The sequence below is a fragment of the Pseudophryne corroboree genome, chromosome 2 (assembly GCF_028390025.1).
Source record: "Pseudophryne corroboree isolate aPseCor3 chromosome 2, aPseCor3.hap2, whole genome shotgun sequence".
Lineage (NCBI taxonomy): Eukaryota > Metazoa > Chordata > Amphibia > Anura > Myobatrachidae > Pseudophryne > Pseudophryne corroboree.
Genome location: NC_086445.1, coordinates 802587017 through 802602543, shown reverse-complemented (window position 1 = coordinate 802602543; position 15527 = coordinate 802587017). Strand labels below are relative to the sequence as shown.

Below are 15527 nucleotides of genomic sequence, written 5' to 3'. Positions count from 1 at the left end.
CTACCCTCCCCCCCCCACTCGTTTATAACACCCTGGTACTGCAGAGTACTTGTGGAGTTATGTGGAGGGCAGCGTTCCCAGTCAGCATTTCTGTACGATCTGCAGGGAGAAAATGGTACTGGTGAGTGCTGGAACCGCTCTGAGAGGAAGCCCCGCCCCCTGTAATGGCGCACGGCTTCCCGCACTAAGTTATGATACTGGCCTGAGGTTTTTGTAGTGTTAACAGCGGGATTAGCCCCTGTTAACTATCATGACCTGTGTAGGGTAATGCGCTGGCCCAGGGCGTCCCTCAAGCGCCGACATGATGCATGTTGCTTGACCTTCCAGGAGCGCTGCCCCTCAGAGCTGTGCTCCAACCCTTGTGCCACCATACTCGCCGGCGACCCGATAATCGGGACACCGGTGCTGTACTTACCACTCTTCTATCTTCTGGCTCTGTTAGGGGGTGGTGGCCATGCTGCAGGAGTGAGCGGTTGCCTCGTGGGCTTGCGATCATCACCCTCAGGAGCTCAGTGTCCTATGAGCGGAGTAGAGAACCATTAACTCTTCAGGAAGTTGGTTCCTACTCTCCCCCTAAGTCTCACGAAGCAGGGAGGCTGTTGCCAGCAGCCTTCCTGTAAAATAACAAACTCTAAACATTTAAAAAATAAATAAAACTAAGAAAACTTCTAGGAGCTCCCCTAGCTGTGACCGGCTCCTACGAGCACATTTTCTAAACTGAGTCTGGTAGGAGGGGCATAGAGGGAGGGGCCAGCTCACACTATTAAACTCTTAAAGTGCCAGTGGCTCCTAGTGGACCCATCTATACCCCATGGTACTAAATTGGACCCCAGCATCCTCTAGGACGTAATAGAAAATAATAATAATAGTAGTGGCGTAAGGGCTCTATTTATGATGCAGAGATGAGACAAATCTCTGGTGACAATGCTGCGAGTTCTCCGGCAATATCTCATTTTCTGCAGCGTACTGACGTCTCCGTAGACCTCTATGTATGGAGATGGCCATCTGAGTCAATTTACAATTGCAAACTAATGTTAACTCTGAATGATGTTTGCTTTGCACAACAGTGGGGACTAGTGAAGCTGAAGAGACTTTGCTGGTTCCCATTCAGGTCAATGCACTATGGGGGTGATTCAGAGTTGTTCGCTCGCTAGCTGCTTTTAGCAGCATTGCACACGCTAAGCCGCCGCCCTCTGGGAGTGTATCTTAGCTTAGCAGAAGTGCGAACGAAAGATTAGCAGAACTGCGAATAGAAATTTCTTGACAGTTTCTGAGTAGCTCCAGACTTACTCAGCCATTGCGACCAGCTCAGTGCTTTTCGTTCCTGGTTTGACATCACAAACACACCCAGCGTTTGCCCAACCACTCCCCCGTTTCTCAAGCCACTCCTGCGTTTTGCAACTAGAATGCCTGCGTTTTTCCGCACACTCCCATAAAACGGCCAGTTTCCGCCCAGAAACACCCACTTCCTGTCAATCACACTACGATCAGCACAGCGATGAAAAAGCTTCGTTATGCCGTGAGTAAAATACCTAACTTTTGTGTAAAATAACTAAGCGCATGCGCTCTGCGAACCTTGCGCATGCGCAGTAAGCGACTAATCGCAGTATAGCGAAAATCGGCAACGATCGAACAACTCGGAATGACCCCCTATGAGCATATCACTACTTGCTTTCCCCCAGAGTTTTAGGGGTATATTCAATTGAAGCAGTGGCGTAAGTTCGTCCCAGTTGCCCGGAGGCAAGATAAATATTGGTGCCCCCCTATTTCCTATATCAAGATAAATATTGGTGCCCCCCTATTTCCTATATCAAGATAAGTGTGTGTGTGTGTGTGTGTGTGTGTGTGTGTGTGTGTGTGTGTCTAACAGCAGACACTTTACTGATGGAGCTATTTGCTCCTGTAGAGGAAGCATGAGAATGCTAACTACATGAAGTTACGTGTAATTGTCAGAGAAATATCTTCATATAGTTAAAATTCTCATATTTCCTATACAGGCACAAACAGCTTCATCAGTAACGCGTCTGCTTCCAGTGTAATAGGTTGTGGTTTCTAATCCTGGGTGTGACACTTGTAAAATGTGTATATTCAGTATAATAAAGAGGGTGTGATTTGTAAGGTGCAGGGACCAGTGAGGAAGTCGGCCACTGAAAAGACAGCGGCAGCTATCAATTAACTTAATTCAATGGTGTCACAGAATGGGAGGAGAGGTGCCCCCCTTCAGAGCGAGGTCTCGCTTGCTGGAGCCGGGTGGACGCTGCTGTGAGCGGCGGCTGTGATACATCCTCTGGCCACGCTGCCGCTGCTGTAGCGCTGCTCTCCCCCGTCTGCCCGCAGCTCTCCCTTGTCTCATCTCCCGCATCTCAATTCGACTTTTTTTAAAAGTCGCCGGGCAACGACACGTGTATGCAATGCGCACGCCACGCATGCACAGTTCTGACCCGTTCGCACTGCAGCGAAGAACCGCTGCGTGTGAACGGGTTGGAATGACCCCCTTAGTGTCACCATGGTAAATTGCAGCAGTACTTCATTATATATTGCTCCAATATCCAGCAACACTTCAGCAATACTTCATTATATATTGCTCCAATATGCAGCCAGCCTGCTGTTGACAATGGTAAATAGATCCCTAACATTCTCGCTAAAACTAAAGCCATTCACCTAAGTTGCATTACCCAATCGAATTGCAAATATGTAAAAATAGTGTTTTATGAAGTCTAAATATGTATGGACTTCATGGTGCAGAGTAGAACAGTTGGAGATCAGGTGGCGAAAAAAATTTCAACTCACAAGTGTAGCCTCACCTATTCATTATATCCAGTCAGTGTTCTAGGAGATCACTGGCCATTTTTTATCATGAATGATGTGAGATAACTAAACACTGTAACAACTGGTGGCCTCACCATTACCATAGTCAATTGCTTATTCTAATTATACTCTCTCTTACTCCTACTCTAAAGCTTTATTTTGTTTCTTTTTACCTTCCATACTGAGTCATGATTCCTGGTGGGAAATAGGCAGTGTAGCAGCCACCAGAGTACTGTTCTTCACACCAGTTCTTCTCCTCATAATGTACTGGCTATTAAATGACAAAAGAAGATTAAAACTAAAATATTACATTACATAGTACTTGACGCTCATTACACTGTTTAGGAGTCTTGTCAGCAACAATGTACATCTGTTGTACATGTGTATGGATATTGAAAATATTAAAGACGGGTACAGATGTGTCCTCACACACCTTGCCTCAATACACCGTGTAGCAGGAGATGCCTGGCGAGAGTCAGCTGGCAGCTCCCGGTCAGCTCTGCTAACGCCGGTCATCTTTTTTTGGCGAATATGCCTCTTATTCGCATCGCTATGTTACTAGGACGCACACGCAGCTTATGCTGATTAAAATGATATGCTGCATGCCTATATTCTGTGTGTACACCATGGTCTTTGGCTGTATCTGCATATGAAATGCAAAGTAAGTGTTTTCCTGGAAATCACTATAACGCAGCATTTCGTATACCTATACAGCCACAGTCGCACAAAGAATATAGGTATGCGGTATATCATTTTAATCAGCATAAGCTATTTGTGCTTCTATTCACATAGCAATGCGCCTTAGACATACTGAAATGGAAAAATGCGCACATAAAGATGCACAGTGTTACCAAGTCAAGCCACGGCATGGCGTGACTAGAAGGACTGTTTAACGGGGATACAGTCAATTTACCTACAATCAAAATCCTGTTGGTCAAAATCCCGACAACCATTGACCAGCGGTCAAAATCCCGACAAGGCCAAAATCTCAACATGGTCAAAATACCGATATTTAAAATACCTGCAAGGTCAAAATACTGAAATTTAAAATGTCGACAGGTCAAAAAGTTGACATGAGTTTTTCATGATTATTTCATTGAAACCGACTTGTTCATACTTTACCATCCCAGTGGACCTGGAGGGGGAATATAATAGTGTGCCGAGCACAGCGAGGTTGCGGTACACTTATACAGTGTCCATGTCGAGCTATGTCGACATACACGCACATAAAAATGAAAAACTCATGTTGACTTTTTGACCTGTCGCCATTTTAAATGTCGGTATTTCGACCGTGTCAGTATTTTAAAATAGGATTTTAATACCTACCGGTAAATCCTTTTCTATTAGTCCGTAGAGGATGCTGGGGATGCTTCAAGAACCATGGGGTATAGACGGGATCTGCAGGAGACATGGGCACTTTAAGACTTTAAAAGGGGTGTGAACTGGCTCCTCCCTCTCTCCCTCTATGCCCCTCCTCCAGACTCCAGTTATAGGAACTGTGCCCAGGGAGACGGACATTTCAAGAAAAGGATTTATTTAATTATTTTAAACTAAGGTGAGATACATACCAGCTCACACCACTAACACGCCGTACAACATGGCATTCAACAACAACGCATGCAACGGCATGACCAACAACAGTCACAGAGTGACTAAACTTAACGCAACATGAGCGTAACTACAAGCAAACTGCAGATACAGCCCGCACTGGGACGGGTGCCCAGCATCTTCTACGGACTAAGAGAAAAGGATTTACCGGTAGGTATTAAAATTCTATTTTCTCATACGTCCTAGAGGATGCTGGAGATGCTTCAAGAACCATGGGGTTTATACCAAAGCTCTAGAATGGGCGGGAGAGTGCGGATGACTCTGCAGCACCGGTTGACCAAACAAGAGGTCCTCCTCAGCCAGGGTATCAAACTTGTAAAACTTTGCAAAGGTGTTTGATCCCGACCAAGTAGCAGCTCGGCAAAGCTGTAATGCCGAGACCCCTCGGGCAGCCGCCCAGGATGAGCCCACCTTTCTGGTAGAATGGGCTTTCACCGATTTCGGTAACGGCAATCCTGCCATAGAATGAGCCTGCTGAATCGTATTACAAATCCAGTGCGCAATAGTCTGCTTGTAAACAAGAGCCTCAATCTTGTTGGGAGCCCACAGGACAAACAGAGCCTCTGTTTTCCTAATCTGAGCCGTTCTGGCGACATAGATTTTCAAAGCTCTGACCACATCGAGAGACTTCGATTCCGCCAAGGCGTCAGTAGCCACTGGCACCACAATAGGCTGGTTTACATGAAATGATTAAACCACTTTTGGCAGAAATTGCTGACGAGTTCTCAACTCCGCTCTATCAGCATGGAAGATTAAATAGGGGCTTTTGTGAGACAAAGCCGAGAATTCAGATACCCGCCTTGCGGCTGCCAAGGCCAACAACATGACTACTTTCCAAGTAAGGAATTTTAACTCAACCTTACGTAAAGGTTCAAACCAATGAGATTGCAGGAACTGCAATACCACATTAAGATCCCACGGTGCCACAGGAGGCACAAATGGAGGTTGGATGTGCAGCACGCCTTTCACGAAGGTCTGAACTTCTGGAAGGGAGGCCAATTCTTTCTGAAAGAAGATTCATAAGGCCGAAATCTGTACTTTAATGGAGCCCAACTTTAGGCCCGCATCCACACCTGCTTGCAAAAAATGGAGCAAACGCCCCAGCTGAAAATCCTCCGTAGGAGCCTTCTTGGATTCACACCAAGACACATATTTCCTCCAAATACGGTGGTAATGCTTTGCCGTTACTTCTTTTCTAGCCTGAAGAAGTGTGGGAATGACTTCACTGGGAATACCCTTTCGGGCTAGGATTTGGCGTTCAACCGCCATGCCGTCAAACGCAGCCGTGGTAAGTCTTGATACACGCACGGTCCTTGTTGTAATAGGTCCTCCCACAGAGGAAGAGGCCAGGGATCTTCTATGAGCAACTCCTGAAAATCTGGATACCAGGCCCTCCTTGGCCAGTCTGGAACAATGAGTATCGCCTGAACCCTTGTTCTTCTTATAATCTTTATCACCTTTGGAATGAGTGGAAGTGGAGGGAACACATAGACCGACGGAAACACCCACGGTGTCACTAGGGCATCCACCGCTATTGCTTGAGGGTCCCTTGACCTGGAACAATATCTCGGAAGTTTCTTGTTGAGGCGAGATGCCATCATGTCTATTTGAGGAATTCCCCAACGACTTGTCACTTCTGCAAAGACCTCTTGATGAAGACCCCACTCTCCTGGATGGAGATGGTGTCTGCTGAGGAAGTCTGATCCCCAGTTTTCCACTCCTGGAATGAAGACTGCTGACAGAGCGCTTGCATGTCTCTCCGCCCAGCGAAGAACTTTCGTGGCCTCCGCCATCGCCGCTCTGCTCTTTGTTCCGCCATGGCGGTTTATGTATGCCACTGCTGTTATGTTGTCTGACTGAAACAAGACGGGCAGACCGCAAAGAAGATGTTCCGCTTGCAGAATGCCTTTGTAATTGGCCCTTAATTCCAGAAAGTTTATGTGCAGACAAGCTTCCTGGCTTGACCATTTTCCCTGAAAATTTCTCCCCTGTGTGACTGCTCCCCAGCCTCGGAGACTTGCATCTGTGGTCACCAGGATCCAATCCTGAATCCCGAACCTGCGTCCCTCCAGGAGGTGAGAACTGTGCAGCCACCACAGAAGGGAGATTCTGGTCCTGGAAAATAGGATAATTTTCCAGTGCATGTCCAGGTGAGACCCGGACCACTTATCCAACAGGTCCCACTGAAACACTCTGGCGTGGAATCTGCCAAACTGAATGGCCTCGTAGGCCGCCACCATCTTCCCCAGCACCCGAGTGCATTGAAGAATCGACACTCTTGCCGGTTTCAGAATCTGTTTCACCATGTTCTGTATTTCCAGAGCCTTTTCCTCTGGAAGAAAAACTCTCTGTAATTCTGTATCCAGAATCATACCCAGGAATGACAGCCGCGTTGTCGAAACCAACTGTGATTTGGCAAGTTTAGGAGCCAACCATGTTGTTGCAGAATCGTCAGTGAGAGCGCAACGTTTTTCAGCAATTGCTCCTTGGATCTCGCCTTTATGAGGAGATCATCCAAGTACGGGATAATTGTGATATCCTGCTTGCGCAGGAGAACCATAATTTCTGCCATAACCTTGGTGAAAATCCTCGGAGCCGAGGACAGACCAACGTCTGAAATTGGTAATGACAATCCTGAACAGCAAACCTTAGGTAAGCCTGATGTGTAGGATATATGGAGACGTGTAAGTAGGCATCCTTTATGTCGACCGACACCATAAAATCCCCCTCCTCCAGACTGGAGATCACTGCTCGGAGAGATTCCATCTCGAATTTTAATTTTTTTAGATAGAAATTGAGGGATTTTAGGTTCAGAATCGGTCTGACTGAGCGATCCGGCTTCGGGACCACGAACAGGCTGGAATAAAAGCCTTCCCCCTGTTGTGACGGGGGTACCGTGACAATGACTTGATTTTTACACAGCTTTAGTATTTCAGCGCACGCTACCTCCCTTTCTGGAAGAGAAGTTGGCAAGGCCGATTTGAAAAATCAGTGAGGGGGCACGTCTTGAAACTCTAATTTGTACCCTTGGGTTACTATTTCTAATATCCAAGGATCCAGGGCCGAGTGAACCCAGACCTGACTGAAGAGTTTGAGACGTGCCCCCACCGGTGCGGACTCCCGCAGAGGAGCCCCAGCGTCATGCGGTGGATTTGGTAGAAGCCGGAGAGGACTTCTGTTCTTGAGAACTTGTCACAGCCTGTGACCTTTTTCCCCTTCCTCATCCTCTCGCAGCAAGGAAGTAGGACCCTCGTCCTTTTTTGTATTTATTGGGCTGAAAGGACTGCATCTGATAGTGGGGTGTTTTCTTTTGTTGTGCAGGAACATAAGGTAAAAATTATGACTTACCCACGGTAGCCGTAGATACCAGTTCAGTGAGGCCGTCACCAAACAAGACACTACCGTTAAACGGTAGAGACTCCATCGCCTTCTTAGAGTCAGCATCAGCATTCCATTGATGAATCCACAATGCTCTTCTAGCTGAGACTGCCATGGCATTGGCCCTTGATCCCAAAAGGCCAATATCCCTTGCAGCTTCTTTTAAATATGCTGCAGCGTCCCTGATATGACCCAGAGACAAAAGCACGCTCTCCCTGTCCAGGGTATCTATCTCAGATGACAAGTTATCTGCCCACTTTTCAATAGTGCTACTCACCCATGCCGAAGCAACGGCAGGCCTGAGCAGTGAACCTGTAGTGACATAAATGGATTTTAGTGTATTTTCCTGCTTACGATCCGCAGGATTCTTTAGGGCTGCCGTGTCAGGAGACGGAAGCGCTACCTTTTTGGACAGACGCGATAGAGCTTTGTCCACCGTGGGGGTTGACTCCCACTTTTCCCTGTCCCCAGAGGGGAACGGATATGCCACCGGAATTCTTTTGGGAACCTGTACCTTCTTGTCAGGATTTTCCCAAGCCTTTTCAAAAAGAGCGTTCAGTTCATGAGAGGGAGGAAACGTTACCTCAGGTTTCTTTCCTTTAAACATACAGACCCTTGTATCAGGAACAGCAGGGTCCTCCGTGATATGTAATACGTCTTTTATCGCCACAATCATGTACCGAATGCTCTTAGCCAGTTTAGGATTCAATCTGGCATCACTATAGTCGACACTGGAATCAGAGTCCGTGTCGGTATCTGTATCCGCTATCTGGGTAAATGCACGTTTCTGTGACCCCGAAGGGGTCTGAGTTTGTGGCAATGCATCCTCCATGGATTTTCTACATGTCTGGTTTCTAGACATAGATTTATCTAATCTCTTAGTTAACCGAGCCACATTTGCATTCAAAACACTCAACATATTTACCCAATCAGCCGTCGGCGGTGCCGACACAGTCACTCCCACAGTCTTTTCTGTCCCCACTCCAGCCTCCTCCTGGGAAGAGCACTCAGCCTCAGACATGTCGACACACGCGTACCGACACCCACAACCACACTAGGCTATAGGGGACAGACCCACAGCAAAGCCTGTTAGAGAAACACAGAGTGAGTTCTGCCAGCTCACAACCCAGCGCCTATCCCGGTACTGAAGCGTGTAAAATACAGCCCAGACCTGTTAGCACTTTTATAGTTAATAAAATAGCACCAAATCTCTAGTGCCCCCCCGTTTTGTACCCTGTTACTTGTACAGTAGTGTGGGGGGCCAGGCTCAGCGTCTCTGCAGCTGTGAAGAGAAAATGGCGCTGGCCAGAGCTGTGAGGGCTAAGCCACGCTCCCTTAATGGCGCGCTTCAGTCCCGCTTAATATTATATATTTATACTGGCGGGGTCTGTATTTAGTGCCCAGGCACTGTATACACTTGTGCCAGTAGCAAATGAGGTTTTATGCTGCCCAGGGCGCCCCCCCTGCGCCCTGCACCCTGCAGTGCCGTTTTGTGTGTGGGAGCATGGCACGCAGCGCGCCCGTGCGCGGTACCTCAAAAGCCGTCTTCTATCGTCACTGAAGTCTTCTGATCTTCTTCTACTCACCCGGCTCCTGACTTCTGGCTCTGCAAGGGGGGTGACGGCGCGGCTCCGGGAACGAGCATCTAGGCGTACCTAGCGATCAGACCCTCTGGAGCTAATGGTGTCCAGTAGCCTAAGAAGCAGAGCCTTGAAACTCACAGAAGTAGAACTGCTTCTCTCCCCTCAGTCCCACGATGCAGGAAGCCTGTTGCCAGCAGGTCTCCCTGAAAATAATAAACCTAACATAAGTCTTTTTCTGAGAAACTCTGGAGAACCTCTCAGTGTGCATCCAGTCTCACTGGGCACAGAATCTGACTGAAGTCTGGAGGAGGGGCATAGAGGGAGGAGCCAGTTCACACCCCTTCTAAAGTCTAAAAGTGCCCATGTCTCCTGCGGATCCCGTCTATACCCCATGGTTCTTGGACGTATGAGACATATCAGTATTTTGACCATGTCAGGATTTTGACCGTCGGTCAATTGTTGACGGTATTTTGACCGTCGGGATTTTGAGTGTAGGTATTTCATACTAAACCCATTTAACAAGACTGCAGAAAGGATGTAGAATGACACATCTGTAGGCTAAGTATTTTTGGACCTGCTGCAGTTGGGGAATCCTAGTTTTTAACTATAGTATTTTTAAATGTGAAATGTATAACAGTTGTGTTGACAGTTAACTACGTACTGTATGGTTTGCCTATAAATGCTGTAAGTATGTGAGCACAAACCTTTTATAATTTTTTATTGCATTGGGTTTACAAGTTCCAGTGCATGGCAAATTTGCTTGTGTTTAATAGGACGTGAATGAGAGTTCCCGGTTACTCTCGGTCATAACCTTATCACATGTTTTCTGTTTTAATAGGAGGGCATCTTTGTGGAGGTTTTTCAGCTTTTTTTCTTTAGTAGATCTGTTCTACATTAGATGAAGAAATGAAGACTTTTATATTTAATAAAGCGGAAAATAAAATTTTCATGGAATCATTTACATTTCAGTTTTAAATTTTTTTTTTAATCTTGAGTATGTGAATTATTTATGCTCTTTTTTTTGGTATAATGAGCAAATGTCTTTGGGACCGACGCCTATTATACATGAACCACTGGGGTGGCAACATTTCCACTTCACAAGTTCCAGTGTTGTTAATTACCTCAGCCACCACATACAGTACCAGTACTTTTTGTTGCTGTGTTGGTAACCTCTGGACTACCAACATTGTTTTTGACAGTACCAGCTTTACAATGGCCAGTCTGTGGCTAGTTACACTACAGCAGGTGTGAAGCTAGGGCAGCAGATGTTGTGGACAAAGGGAGGGGGCTGTCAGGTATCACCAGCATACGTATGTGGGGGGAGATGCATCAACTACGACAAACTCTGAGTCGCTCCAAAGAAACTCAATACCAGGGGTCAGAAGAAAATGTGCTGAGATCTGGTTAGCAACCTCATGAGAATGATCAGATTGGCAGCTACAGAGCCAATGCAGATTCAGCTAGCCCTGCAGCCCCTATAAAAATTGTAGATATTATATAGCATGCCCATGAATGTGGGTAGGGGGAGCAGAGTCTTGTGGAAAGTGGAGGTGGCTGGTGGCAAGTGAAGAGATTCTGGTGTCATGTGGTGGGGGTCTGGTGGCATGTGATAGAGGTTTGATGGGGTGTGAAGGGAGTCTGATGGCATATAAGGGCATGTGAGGATGTCTGATGGGCATGTAGAGAGATTTTGTTGCACATGGGGACATTTAATGGCATGTCAGAGGCACATAGGGATGCCTGATGACATGTGACGTGGTGTCTGAAGGCATTTGGTGTGGATCTGCTTGTGGTATGGTCGCAAATGGAGTGGGTCTGGTGGCAAGTGGAGGTTGCATGTGGGGGGGGACTGCATAGACAGAGTTCTGATGGCATATGGAGGGAATCTGATAGCATATAAGAGCATGAGGGGAGATCTTATAGCATGTAAGGTGCATGTGAGGAGGTCTGATAGGCATTTGGATGGAATGGATGGTAGGGGCATTTGGGAAGGTTTAAGTGGCAAATGGGGAGGCCTGAGGGGGAGGGTGTCTGATGGTCACATGGGTAGATGTGGAGGGTATGACAGAGCAGGTGGGGAGGTTCGAGGGGCCTGATGGCCATTTACAACTTTTCATTTTTTGCAACAAACAGTTCCTTCCACAGCAATTGTATATACAGTATTAGTATGAGACCTTTGATAAAGCTGCCAAGTGACAGCGAAACGCGTAAGAGATCCAGCCTCTGACCAGGGCATTGCTGGACCGTTCTGTGGGACTCTTTGCAGCTGTTATAAGCCTTGGGAGATTCCAGCATTCATCACTGTGGACATTTAATAAAGGGAGAACCACCACGATTGTTGCGCAGGACAAGAGTGTACTCTGGACCCTGGCTAGGTGGGCTACCTGGACAAAACCACAAGGAATCTGGTAACTATCCACCCTTTGACTGGTTGTCCCATTAACATCTATATACTGCATGGAGGATCTATTGATGATGCCATTACTGGTTCATTAGCCTGCCCCAAGAGAGACTAATTGTGGTCTAGAGACTGGCTTTGGGGTTCTTTTTAAATTCATATTCATGAATGTTTTATAGATTTGTTATTATATTATGTTTTTTATTAAATGGATGTCAATTGCTTTTTGAAAACACCTGATTATATTCTTTTGAGCGCTGTTTTTATGTTTTACTCTATCAGTGTGAACAGACATGAACAGTCTGTTGAAGACAATGGTCACAACAGTGAGGTAAAAAGCTGTGCTGATGATACTGTGCAATGCACATACTGATATGCGGGGAGGTATGATTGCATGAATTGAGATATGTAGGGCAAGCAAGGGGCATGTGGAGGGTTCTGACGTTTACTATATCTTAAATCCAATATACTACAATTAATTGTGTGTAGGTAGGTGTATATGTGTGTGTGTGGAGGGAAGAGCCGAGCTGAATATTTGCCCTGGGTGAAAGAAAGCCTAGCTTGTTGTGGTGTTGGATGAGGTTTTAAAGAAGGGAGATACTAGCTGTTTTTTAATTTAGCTTTGTTTTCACTGTCAGTCACTTGCAGTTCTCTGCTACTCAGCCATGCATTCTCTTTATGCATGGATGACAAGGGAATCAACCACAGTTAAATAACAATTTGACACTTACTACTGTATGCCTGAATATACAGTATATAACAGTTGCAAAACATTAATTTCTTACATGTAGTGCCTCTTTCGTGCCCATAGCTTTGGCATAGTACTCACATATTCTTCTCTTCCTATATAATAAAAGAAAAAAAAATACAATAGTCACCACTATATGAATAGATAAAGTTATTTCATGCGACAATATTTTTAAAGGGATTACCATGTTTGGTACTTCCAACTTTTGGAGCACTGCTACTGAGCATTGCACCCCTAATCTACAACAAATATTTTGGCATTAATGCATCCTGTTTGTCTACTTTGATCAAAGAGAACTCCCAAGAAACAACCTATGGGGTCAATTCAATTAGCTGTGAGGAGGTGAATTCCATTTACAATGGCGTGAAAACGTTGGCAATGGCACCTCAATTCGCCCCCTTTCTGTCCCAGATTCACAAATTTTGTATGAAGCCTTATGCAGCTGCGGACCACAATCTGTGAGTTCAGAGCTAGCAGGGCCACACTTACTCCTGGGGCAAGCAGCTAATTAAATCGACCCCTTTAAGCCCTTTCAAATTGTCTTTTTATGCTTCTTGGAAACAATTAAAATCTAGAGCAAAACAAAATATAATTTTTTCCAGTTTATCTGAAAGAAAGAGCAGTACTATCTGCCACAATCCACCTTTCAGCCAGAGCAAAAAAATTGTCCCTTTGCAGAAATTGCCATTGTGCAGAGCAACTGCCCATGGGCATACAGAACCTGGCTAATATCGCCATTCCAGGATTGTATATGAACATCAGTTGTTAGCTGCTGCCAACTCCTTCAGCCAAATGAGATGAATATAACATGTTACAGTAGTTTGAACTTTAAGATTCATCACCTGGATCAGGTCCAACAAATCTCCGCTTGAACAGAATAATGGAGTGTACCCAGACCATTTACAGCCATTTACAGCCATGCAACAGGCACTTGCTTTGTTATATGGGTAATCTTTCCTAAATACAATAACTATGAAAATCACAATTTTTTACATGCCTGACTGTAGAAGCATTTAAATAGGAATCATGAAATTAGAATGTGATTATATTTTCTTTAGTACAATTTTCATTATGTAGAAAAAAGCTAAATTAACAAAATAATATGATAAATGTTAAGGGCCCCATACACTACAACAATATTTCTGAGGTTGAAGTCGGATGCAGTTTCCCTTGAACTCCCCTGGGACCTTCCCGGGAGTGATTCCATACGATTTGGTACTTTTGTGCTATTTTTGCATAAGATATATCGCATGCGATTGATGAAGCCGCTATACATCGCATGCAATACATCGTACGGCATACAATTGTACCATGAGATATATCTGATGGGCTGGATAGAGGGCTACGGGGGCTGGGAGTGTCCTGAGAATGCCAGTGAAACTTCCCTGTGATACATCGCATGCGATATATCACATGCACAAAAAACACACTTTTTTCATCCGATTCCATCCAATTCCGATATATCATTAGTGCAGAACCAACGACCTAGGGGATCCTATCCGACAGCCACGGGGATGCACATCAGATTGGATACGATCTAAAACACATACGATTGTACACAATTTCATACAATATATCAGACGGATATATCGGAATTGTGGGAAATCGTGTAAAATCGTACTAGTGTATGGGGCCCTTAAGACTCCAATAAGTAACCAGTCACAATGGTATCTTTGTATAATTTTGGAATATTACTATTGTTACAGGATACCGTTTTAAGGGGTACATTTACTAAGCAGTGATAAGAACGGAGAAGTGAGCCAGTGGAGAAATTTCCCCATCAACCAATCAGCAGTTCTGTATCATTTTATAGTATGCAAATTATAGATCTCCACTGGCTCACTTCTCCGCTCTTATCACTGCTTAGTAAATGTACCCCTAAAATAGCAATTTCTAAATTTCAAAACAATAAATGTGATTAGCTTCATACTCTAATAAATGACTATTTTTGATTAATGTGAAATTCATGTGTTTATTAGGTTTGATTTTCAAGAAGTGCTGGGCATAGATTAACCATTTAAAATATTTTGGAACTGATTTTATATGTAGAACCTTACTATTAATGAGAATGAATACTAGTCACAATACGGATGTGTCCTTATTTAGCTTTGCTCTATGTGCAGCATAGAGTGGCGCCAGATCTCGCTCTAAGGTTTCACAAGTGTATTTTCATATTGGCATCACTTCTGTACTATACTGTAATTTAACATAGCACTTTCAATTGTACAAAATTTGCACATATATTTGCCTGAAAGTAGCATAACATAAGAGTAAAAACAGCATCATATTAGTGAAAAATAGCAAAGACTGACAGTGTAGCTAAAAGTGGAGAATTATGTTGTCATACTGTACACTGTTGTTTGACATGTATGCCATAGATCAATGTATTATACTGTATGTACTGCATGACACAGGGTTAGCTGGTTTAAACTAGTGATGTGCACCGGAAATTTTTCGGGTTTTGTGTTTTGGTTTTGGATTCGGTTCCGCGGCCGTGTTTTGGATTCGGACGCGTTTTGGCAAAACCTCCCTGTAAATTTTTTGTCGGATTCGGGTGTTTTTTTTACAAAAAACCCTCAAAAACAGCTTAAATCATAGAATTTGGGGGTCATTTTGTTCCCATAGTATTATTAACCTCAATAACCATTATTTCCACTCATTTCCAGTCTATTCTGAACACCTCACACCTCACAATATTATTTTTAGTCCTAAAATTTGCACCGAGGTCGCTGGATGACTAAGCTAAGCGACCCAAGTGGCCGACACAAACACATGGCCCATCTAGGAGTAGCACTTCAGTGTCAGACAGGATGGCAGATTTAAAAAATAGTCCCCAAACAGCACATGATGCAAAGAAAAAAAGTGGTGCACCAAGGTCGCTGGATGGCTAAGCTAAGCGACCCAAGTGGCCGACACAAACACCTGTCCCATCTAGGAGTGGCACTGCAGTGTCAGACAGGATGGCACTTAAAAAAATAGTCCCCAAACAGCACATGATGCAAAG

General features: G+C 44.9%; 1 protein-coding gene across 1 annotated transcript in view; it reads right to left on the bottom strand.

The window, feature by feature from the left end:
- LOC135049248 (amine oxidase [flavin-containing] A-like) overlaps positions 1-15527 on the bottom strand; it is a 261522-nt gene that overhangs the window by 64156 nt on the left and 181839 nt on the right. The window contains exons 11-12 of the mRNA XM_063955623.1: positions 12561-12618; positions 2982-3079 (exon numbers count right to left, since the gene is read on the bottom strand). Coding sequence (XP_063811693.1) covers positions 2982-3079; positions 12561-12618 — 156 coding nt within the window. The remainder of the gene's footprint in view (positions 1-2981; positions 3080-12560; positions 12619-15527) is intronic.